Source organism: Palaemon carinicauda, chromosome 4 (genome assembly GCF_036898095.1).
Source record: "Palaemon carinicauda isolate YSFRI2023 chromosome 4, ASM3689809v2, whole genome shotgun sequence".
Taxonomy (NCBI): Eukaryota; Metazoa; Arthropoda; class Malacostraca; order Decapoda; family Palaemonidae; genus Palaemon; species Palaemon carinicauda.
In genome coordinates, this window is record NC_090728.1 from 71,291,248 (window position 1) to 71,302,074 (window position 10,827).

At 46.7% G+C, this 10,827-nt stretch overlaps 1 protein-coding gene across 1 annotated transcript in view; it reads right to left on the reverse strand.

The window, feature by feature from the left end:
• Ide (Insulin degrading metalloproteinase) overlaps positions 1-8,702 on the reverse strand; it is a 511,525-nt gene extending 502,823 nt beyond the window's left edge. Inside the window, exon 1 of the mRNA XM_068372359.1 lies at positions 8,356-8,702. Coding sequence (XP_068228460.1) covers positions 8,356-8,564 — 209 coding nt within the window. The 5' untranslated portion in view covers positions 8,565-8,702. The remainder of the gene's footprint in view (positions 1-8,355) is intronic.
• Positions 8,703-10,827: the final 2,125 nt, after the last annotated feature.

Consider the following 10,827-nt stretch of genomic DNA (forward strand, 5'->3'; position numbering starts at 1 on the left):
AGAATTACTTTCGGCGTAGCTGAAATAGCGAGCCATTAGATTTTTAACAAGGGTTAACTACCCCCTCGCTAGTTAGTGAGGGGGTAGGGGAGGGGTAGCTAGCTACCCCTCCCCCCTCACACACCAGTGAACTGATTCACTTCGCTTAGATGTAGGACTTCACGGGGGACAGGGCTGGCGGGCAAGTATGTGAAAATAGCTAAGGTTTGTATGGTTAGGAAAAATACAAATTATCTCCGAATTTGTCATTTGTTCCGTAACCGAAATACAAACCACGCTATTTACATTGGGTGACTTAACCCTTAGGTAGGGTGGTAAGTCCCAGCCTTACTGGCTTTGGCTTTGCCCGGGGACTCAAAATCCGAGTGTATAGCACTCGAGATAAGGAGTCCCTGCACCTCGCAAGTTCCTTGCTCCGCAAGGAAAGTGCGGCCTACATAAGCTTGTGTGTAAAGGAATGAAGTGTGACCCGTCCTAGGAAGTCGACCTGAAGTCCTTAGATGGAGCTCTAGGCTAGGACGTTCCCAATACCACATCGTCAGGGTATGGGGGACGCGACAGTATTATCTAATACTAGGAACACAAGGAAGCATGGTTTACCTGCAGTGGTTTGAGGTCAGCTATGCAGAGAACCCAGGATGCTGCTTTCCCCAAGAGAGGGGAGGATGAAGAAAAGAGTAAGGGCCAGGCATACTTTTAATTCATGCAGACTAAAACCGGGTAACAATGCCCTCAACCTTCTGCTACTTGTCCATTAAGGAGCCTGAGGTTAGACCAGCTGTTGTGTAGCCACCACAGGGCCGATAGAGAACGTATCGAGCCTCCTGTGGGTCACGTCCTGCAGGTAGCGGGCTGTGAAGGTCGTTTGACGCTTCCATACCCCAATCTGCGTCACTGAGAAGTTTCTCTTGAATGTCAGGGACGTAGCGATGCCTCTGACATCGTGTGCTCTAGGGCGACGTGACGGAGGAGGGTCTGGATTCAGAGAGAGGTGGATGACCCTGCGAATCCAAGCTGAGATGGTGTACTTCGTGACCCTCCTCTTCGTCCTTCGTGTGCTCACAAACAGGGCTTGCACTCGAGGACGAACTACAGCTGTTCTGTTTAAGATAGAGCCTCAGACTTCATACTGGGCACAGTAGGGGATGGTCTGGGTCATCTGTTACAGAACGGAGACTTGAAATCCTGAAGGAGTCGAACCGTTGGTCCGGAACTCCAGTATTTTGAGTCTTAGCAACAAACTCAGGGACGAACCCGGATGTTACCTCCCCCCATCCCCTTGAATTGGCGACGTCGTGCGAGAGACCATGAAGTTCACTGATTCGCTTGGCTGAGGCGAGAGTGAGCAGGAACATCGTCTTCCAAGTCAGGTGACGATCAGAAGACCTGGCGTAATGGTTCGAACGGAGATCTCTTAAGAGACCTGAGGACACGAACCACGTTCCATGGAGGAGGTCTCACTTCCGACTGAGGGCAGGTGAGCTCGTAGCTTCGTATGAGTAGTGAAAGTTCCAGCGAGGAAGAAATGTCCATTCCCTTCAGCCTGAAGGCCAGTCTTAAGGCTGAGCGTTAGCCTTTCACCGCCGAGACCGAAAGGCGCATTTCTTCCCGCAAATAAACAAGAAACTCCACTATTGCTGGAATAGTGGCATCGAGAGGAGAGATACCCCTTCCACGACACCAACCACAGAAGACTCTCCATTTCGCCAGGTAGACCCCTGCAGATGACTTTCGCAGGTGTCGAGACATACTCTCCGCAACTTGTTGCGAAAAGCCTCTCTCTGTGAGGAGATGCTGGATAGTCTCCAGGCATGAAGCTGATGCGATGCTACGGCTTTGTGGAAGATGTTGCAGTGTGGTTGTTTGAGTAGCTCATGTTGTGGAGGAAGTTCTCTCGGGAATTCCGTCAGGAGCTGCAGAAGGTCCGGGAACCACTCTGCATGATGCCATAGCGAAGCTATTAAGGTCATTGACAGGTTGACCGATAGTCTGGTCTTGTTGAGCACCCTTCTCATCAGACCAAACAGTGGGAAGACGTAAACGTCGATGTTGTCCCACCGTTGTTGGAAGGCATTTTACCAGAGTGCCTTGGGGACCGGGACTGGGGAACAGTACAGCGGAAGCTTGAAGTTCAAGTCTGTCGCGAACAGGTCCACCATCAGGGAACCCCACAAAGTCAGGACTTTGTTGGCTACTAGCGAATCCAAAGACCACTCGGTACTCACTATCTGCAATGCTCTGCTCAGACTGTCGGCGAGCACATTCCTCTTGACCGGAATAAAGCGAGCCGATAGTGGAATCGAGAGGGCTTCGGTCCATCTCAGTATCTCTACTGTAAGATGGGATAGCTGTTGCGAAAAGGTACCTCAATGCTTAGAGATATAAGCCACTACCGTGGAGTTGTCGCTCACGACCACCACAGAGTGGGCCGCCAGGATCTGTTGGAATTGTTGAAGTGCCAGATATACGGCCTTCATTCTAGCAGATTTACGTGGAGTCACTTTTCTGATTCTGACCAGAGGCCTGAGATCCTGTGGTTCAGAACGTGGGCCCCCCACCCTTCTTTTTGAAGCGTCCGAAAACAGCATCAAATCCGGGGGGAGGACGAGAAGATCCGCTCCCATTCGAAGGTTTCCCTTCATCCCCCACCACTAAAGGTCCGTCCGTTCCGCAGGACCCATAGGGACCAGAATGTCCGGGGAATCGAGGCCTTGATTCCACCGGGACTTCAGCCAAAATTGCAGGGATCTCATCCTGAGGCAGCCGTTTGGAACCAGACGGGCCAGGGAGGAAAGGTGCCCTAGGAGACGTAACCACGATTGGGCTGGAAGCTCTTCTCGTCTGAGGAACAGATTTGTGACCCACCTCAGCCTTGCTATCCTGTCGTCTGATGGAAATGCTTTGTGGAGATTGGTGTCCAGTATCATGGCTAGATATACCAGTCATTGAGATGGAGGCAGAGAAGACTTCTCGAGATTTACCATGATCCCTAGATCTTGGCAAAGTCCCAGAAGCTTGTCTCGGTGTCGAAGAAAGGTCGACTCCGAGTCTGCCAGGATCAGCCAGTCGTCCAGATAGTGGAGGAGACGGATGCCGATCCTGTGTGCCCACGAAGATACCAGGGTGAACACTCTGGTGAATACCTGGGGTGCTGTGGAGAGACCAAAACACAGCACCTTGAACTGGTAGATCTTGTTGTCTAGGCTGAACCTTGAGTACTTCCTGGAAGACGGATGGATTGGGATCTGGAAGTACGTGTCCTTCAGATCCAGTGTACACATGAAGTCTTGCAGTCTCAATGCAAGTCTGACCGTGTCTGCTGTCTCCATGCTGAACGGAGTTTGTTTGACAAACTTGTTCAGAGATGAGAGGTCGATGACGGGTCTCCAGCCTCCAGATGCCTTCTTTACAAGAAAGGGTCGACTGAAGGAGCCTGAGGAGCCATCGACGACCTCCTGGAGAGCATCTTTCTTGAGCATGGTCTCGAATTCTGCCCGAAGGGCTAGCCCCTTTAGCGATCCATGGCATAGGCGCTCAACGCCACTGGATTCGCTGTCAGAGGAGGAAGAAACGTTAAGAACGGGACGCGATATTCCTGACTGATCACGGAGATCGTCCAGGAATCGGACTCGAGTTGCTGCCACCTGAATGCGCAACTTGCCAGCATCCCCCCACTGGTGGACATGCAGGGGGATTGCCAATCCTAGTGCTTGCGGCCTTGGCCGCTCCCTCTAGGATTCTTGCTTCCCCTGGAGGACTTTCAGCCCTTCTTGTCTTTGACAGGAAAGGGCTACTGCTTGGACACATTCGTCTTTGCTGCCGCTGCCGGTTTCGTTGTCTTGGATTGGCGAGGTTGTTGAGGTGCTGGAGGTTTGTAGGGCTTATATGTAAGAGCCCTTTGGAGAAGAGAATCGTGATTCGATTTCCTCCACCTCTCAGCTGCCTATTCCGCATCCTTGGGCTCAAACAGACTCTTTCCCAAAATGGAAGTGTGTCTGAGCTTGCAGGTATCCACGGCTGGGACCCTCGAGTGGAACCTCTCGGCCACCGCATCACGTCGTTTCAAGATCGAGTTTGCCCACAAGTTCGAAACTTTGTGGGCCAGAAACTCGATGGAACGTGTGCCTGAGAGAAGGAAGGTCTCCAGGGCTTTCCTGATGCTCTCCTTGGACAGATCCTCGGGTCGCAGCAGGATGCCCAGAGACCCTAGCCAGACATCCAGCCACGAAGTGGCCTGTATGGCACACTTTGCGACCTTCTCCTGACTCAGGATCTCTGTTGCCGAGAATCTCACCTGCCAGCTAGAGTGTCTCTCAAGAGAGACTCCTCTGGTAAGCTCTTCCACGGAGTGGTGCTCTGAATCATGCTGCTCTCCTCCTGGTGAACTGGCAGCAAAGTCTCCTGTCCCCAATGTTCTACTTGGGGGAACTCTTAGAGTCCTTCGATTCCCTCCTAAGAGGGAAACGTAACTCCAACAAAGAAGACTGAGGGCTCTTCTCTCCCTAACACGGGACGATTCTATTGCTCGAGGTGGGGTTTCTCCCATTAGTGCGGTGGGAGAAGGTCTTACCTTGGTAGAGGGAGCGGGCTCGCGCGATGGGAAAACCCCAGGGGTCGCGCGCGAGAGACACTGGAGCTCGCGTGTTGGGAAAAACCCAGGGGTCGCGCGCTAGACCATTGAAACCACTCTCGCGCGGGCCAGAGAGACATCATAGGGTGAGCAGGAATCAGATTGAAGAGCCCGTGAAAAATGTCGGCACGTGCGCGCGGCTGTCAGCGTGCACGCGTACGAGGTTGTTGGAGCTTGAAGATCGTCGGCGCTTGTGCGCGAAAGGAGATCGACAGCGCTAAAGATCGACGGCGTTGAAAGATCGTCGGCGCTTGTGCGCGCAAGAAGATCGTCGGCGCTTGTGCGCGCAAGAAGATCGTCGGCGCTTGTGCGCGCAAGAAGATCGTCGGCGCTTGTGCGCGCAAGAAGATCGTCGGCGCTTGAACATCGCCGGCGTTTGCGCGCAAAAGAAGAATGTCGGCGCTTGCGCGCGTAAGAAGATCGTTGGCGCGGGGAACCATCGGAGCCTGTGCGCGGACGATCGTCGGAGCTCACGCGCGTAGGGAGATCGTCAGCGCTAGCGCGCCAAAGAAGTTCGTTCGACAAGAAGATCGTCGGCGGTTGGAGATCGTCAGCGCTTGTGCGCGTAAGAAGATCGTTGGCGCTTGTGCACGTAAAAAGATCGTCGGCGCTCGCTCGTGAAAGAAGATCGTCGGCGCTCGCTCGTGAAAGAAGATCGTCGGCGCTCGCTCGTGAAAGAAGATCGTCGGCGCTCGCTCGTGAAAGAAGATCGTCGGCGCTCGCTCGTGAAAGAAGATCGTCGGCGCTCGCTCGTGAAAGAGGATCATCGGCCAAGATGATCGTCGGCGCTTGCGCGCGTAAAAAGATCGTCAGCGCTAGCGCGCAATAGAAGATCTTCGGCGCTAGCGTGTATACGAAGATCGTCGGCGCTTGCGCGCGTAAGAAGATCGTCAGCACTTGCGCGCGTAAGAAGATCGTCAGCGCTTGCGCGCGTAAGAAGATCGTCAGCGCTCGCTCGCGAAAGAAGATCGTCAGCCAAGATGATCGTCGGCGCTTGCGCGCGAAGAAGATCGTCGGCGCTAGCATGCAAAAGAAGATCGTCGGCGCTTGCGCGCGTAAGAAGATCGTCGGCGCTAGAGAGCAAAAGAGGATCGTCGGCGCTAGCGCGCGTACGAAGATCATTGGCGTAAGAAGATCATCGGCGAGCACGAGCGCGCGCTAAGATGAAGGGACAGCTGACAGGACGATCAGTACTGAAACAGAATTCCTCTGGATGGAATTCTCAGGAACAGCAGGGCTGCCAAGCGAGGGTGAGAGCAGACACGTCTGCCCACCACTCGAGCCAAAAGCGAAGAGAATCAGTTCACCGATGTGTGAGGGGGGAGGGGTAGCTAGCTACCCCTCCCCTACCCCCTCACTAACTAGCAAGGGAGTAGTTAACCCTCGTTAAAAATCTAATGGCTCGCCATTTCAGCTACGCCGAAAGTAATACCCAATGTAAATAGCGTGGTTTGTATTTCGGTTACGGAACAAAGAATCTCATTTGGACCTCTTCTTGCCGTACTCCAGCTACTGAGAGTACGGCACTCCTCATAGGGTGATGTCTGAATGCAGCCATGACCCTGCAAGATCATTAAAAATCAGAATCCACAGAAATTCTGCTCATAAAGGTTCCCCACCTACTACTAAAAACCCTTCGAGCAAAATCGCATGCCTGCAAAGGATGGACAGAACATCTGTACTACTCAGCAGCTGAAGACAAGGGGGCAGGGCTTCATCCACTAACTGCTAGTAACTACCTGCACGTTGTTATCAATCTTACCAGCTGAGTTTCAAGCTTCACTCTAGTCATACCCCTATTAATGGACGAGGGTTTGTATTCGTGTAAGAAAAAATCATCTCGCATATATTCGTACGATTGGTATTTTTCAACTTGGCCTCATGTTGTTTTGAATCGAGTAAAATTCAAACTTCTTAATGATACATACATACATACATATACCAAGGCACTTCCCCCAATTTTGGCTAGGTTCTATAGTTATGTTATGTTATGTTATGTTAAGGAAAAATGGAAAAATAAAAAATAAAATCACTTCATGGGGAAAATAATTGTTTACGACAAAGGTTACACATAAGAAAGTGACTGGCAAAAAGGTATTGTGAGGGCATGAATACATCTTTGTCATATAGGCAGGCAGTGTAAATGTTTCCGTTTTTAACCAAAATTCCTTAGGGTTTGGAGGTTAAAAAAAAACTACCACACTTCCAATCCTACCAATGTCTGACAATGTAAAATTAAAATGTCTGTAAAAACCATGTTTACAGGAGGCGGTGTTTGTTTAATTATTTACCAATAGGTGGTGGGGTAAATATTCAACAATTTTTTTTCTAGCATAGGCCTAATAGTAACACAATGCTGGCACTAACCTGTTTATTTATTTTAGTTCCTCCCAACCCAATAAGCAACATTTTCAAGAGGGTTCCCACTAGATCTGTTATTATACGGTAGAAAGATAAATTCTTGATTTAAAACTATTTTTTACAGCCTTAAGATATGGGAATATGACATATTTATTGGAGTTTAGAACACTTTTGATAATGATCTCTGACAAATCTACAGGTTTTGATTTATGGTGGATCGGCTTCCAAGTAATATCAATAAAACACAGTCAAAACACAGACGCTTTTGTTCGCCAGGACTTCCGGGTGCATAAAATAAGTGACTTTCCACCCCATTTTCTGTGGAGTCGTTTGTAACAGTGTTCGTCGTATTACTACCTACTAACTGAATTGAGCTGATTTATTGGTTTATGTTCTGCCATACGCTCGCTTCCCTTACAATTAAACATTATCGCATTGCTCCAATGTTCTGGTAAGTGAAACATGTTTCCCTAAGAGCGTTAGCTTTGTAGGCTGGAGTGTTATGGTGTTATCAATTATAAAAACTTCAAATATCACTACCTCGGTTACTATTACCCAGCGATTATTGGTTAATTGGGAGCGTTTGTAGGGTGATGGCCAGATCCCGTAGAAAACGGGAATATTTTGATCTGTGGCCGTCGTTCTAAAAACGATTTTGGCGGGAGAAGCTAACTTAAAAAACCCACCTAACCTATGCTAAAAGCCATATCCTTACCCAGGGGGACTTTGCCCTCCCGGACCAACCCCCCCCCCCCCCCACCCCCCCGCCCTTACACAACAGTTTCCTTACCTACGAGTACGACGGGAGAAGCTAACTTAAAAAACCCACCTAACCTATGCTAAAAGCCATGTCCTTACAACCCCGGGACCCCCCCCCCCCTCACACAACATATTTAAGAACCGTAGACCATTTCCAAACGTTTTTATTCTATACAAGATAACAGTCGGAGCGATAATAAGCAAATTAGGACGCTTGGCCGTAGCGCTACAAACTACCCGTTAATTGTTTGAACGAATTTACTATTGATGCTTTACAGAAATATGCTGATTAAAATCGTTTTGGAAAAATTGTGTTAATGTAAAACTAAAACCTGAGATTCATAGAAAAAGTTGTTTGCTCAATCTGTCATTCCATCAATATTTGAATATTTTACTGACCTCGTTCAATACCTTATAGTAGTGGGAGTTAAGGTTCAATTATACAGTCATAAATAAGTCTTACATACAGAAGACACGAGAATTAACCATCCAAGGTAAGGCCTAACCTACAGACAATAACAAAGTATGTTCACAAAGAAAACCAAGTTGCATAAGATTAGAAGATTACCAATTAAAGAAGCTTAAAGAGATACGATTTTCCATACCTAGTAGTAGTAAGGATGCCTAAGGTTGAGGTAAACTGGAAAACCTTAGAGTAATTTTTCAAGATGGGTTTGCCCTTAACAACAACCGATGACAACAGCCGACTAAGTATAAGGCTTCGCCAGTCCGTTCTAATAGGCGTAGAGTTTACTGTTGGTCCGTGTAAAATCTTTCCATTGCAATAATATCTCAAAATACTCCGAACGAGCATTTAAAACCAAAGTTATTATATAAGACAACGGGGCTGTCTGTTATCGACGGCTCAAAAGTTTCTGCAGCACGATATGATATCCTCACAATAGATGTGAGGCAGACTTGTAAGTTGTTCTGTTCACTGTAAACCAACAGGCAATAAAACAAATATTTAACACAATAACAATAGATTCATCATACTTCGTCAGCATTTAAGCACAATGGTCTTACGCACCAGGAAATACTTAATAATATTACACACTCAGGATTTGCAGGAAAAAAAAAAAAGATATATAATTTAGCAGATCATTCTATTATGAACTTTTTTTCAACTTTCCCAAAGTATCATTTGTTATTGTCTAATCATAGGTGAGACACATAAAAATCAATTAAAATCTTATATCATACCGCAGTCATTGAACCTAGAATTTCTCATCCTAGACATCAAAATAATTTGCATCGCTAAAAATCCTACTTATTAATTAGCTAGAGCTGGAACGCCTAGTTTATTTATTCATGGTTTTATAACTTTCATTTATTGGACTGTTATTATTATTATTATTATTATTATTATTATTATTATTATTATTATTATTATTATTATTATTATTATTATTATTATAAGAAGTATCCTAGAATAGGAATATCAGCATTTTTTAGAGGAAGCGTCAAAATGATGGTAGGCTTATAAGAATAAAATTGGATAAACTTGTTCTCAAAGTAGATATTAATCAAATCTGGCCGATTGGTCAATTAAAAATCCAAGATGGCACCCATTTTTCAAGATGGCTGCCAAATCAGCCTCCTGAAGTTGATGTTTTGCTGGGAACTATTTGTGGTTGCCGATTTGCATGATCTAGATATGGACTCGTGTGTCCTAATAAAGTAGATTTAAGTGGTTACAATGCTAACGACACACTTTTAAGACTTTACTGTTTTTTTGTTTTCATGATGGCCACGCGATTGCCCATTTTCAAATCCGTAAGCTTTGCATTACAATATTCAAACCATGCCACTGACACTCCAGCTGCCACTGCTCATAACTGTAGTGATGTGCAGGGAAGTGCCAACTGTGAGCTCTTGCATCTTCCTTTACAGCCTTACTTACAGGAACAATTTCTCAGTTGCCAACAACTCATTGAGGGATACCCGTGTTAGTGAAATTGGGTTGTATGGCCTCTGCTTTTAGGCAAAGAAATCTGGCCATGTTTCATCCACACTAGCTGTTGCGTTTGATGTCATACACGAGGACAAGTAATCTCTGTGACCTCTGTGGGTCAGGATCGCAAATCAGTGTTAGATGCTGACAGAGGTTTGTGAATGTTCAAAAACATCATCAAATATGTTCCAAATCTGGTATGCAGATTTCTTCCCTTTCCCAAGGAAGCCAGACCCGATGTCATATACCCTATCCAGTGAATATATGAAAGTGTGAGATCCTTCTAGCTTTTTCAAGCTCGTGGACTGGAATCCATTGAATCTTAGCTCCTTAGCCATGGGCAATCCACATTTACTCAAGACAAGATGGATGGAAAAACAAATAGTGCTATGAATAGCACGGATGTGTGTCTTTTGTCTTAATGATAATAGACTTTCTTCTATCAGTCGTTATACATCCCCGGTGTGTTAGACTACAAATATTGGTGTCAGCTTCCTCGTGCCAACATGGGGATACTGCAACCTGAAGACTTCATTATGTTGCTAATGGCATCTCTTCCTTTTGTGGCGATGATTTTGCTTGTTGCCTCTGCTTCAACATCTCTGCAAAGACATGAAACAGCCCAGTCTTGTTACGAAGGAAGCTATGCCAATTACCTGGTGTCTTACTTGTTCTAGTCACTCTTCTTCTGCTCCCTTGTCCCCTTTTCGATCTCGTCTTGGATTTCAGACTTGCCTTCTTACATATATACATCAGCGACTACGTCCGCCCTATCATACCTGGAACCATAGTATTTTTACTTTTGGGATGATGTCTTCTTTAGCATAGTCATTAAAGGTCTATGAAGTCCGTGAAGGTAAGTGCTGATCCATAATTGATGATTGCATCTGCCTTTGGTTCTCTGTTTAGGATGTTCACTTGCACTTCAATAATTTAAACCTGCTGTGATTTCTAATACGTTTGAAGCTTGCCACTGTCCCTGAGAGATGCAGGGTGTGACTTATTCTGGTGCTTAAAGAATTCTTGCACATAAAATGCCTGTTCTTGCAGATGAACAGTCATGAGAATAACAGAGTTATCTTCTAAAAATTTCAGCCCGATTTTATGTAAAAAAAAAAAGGGG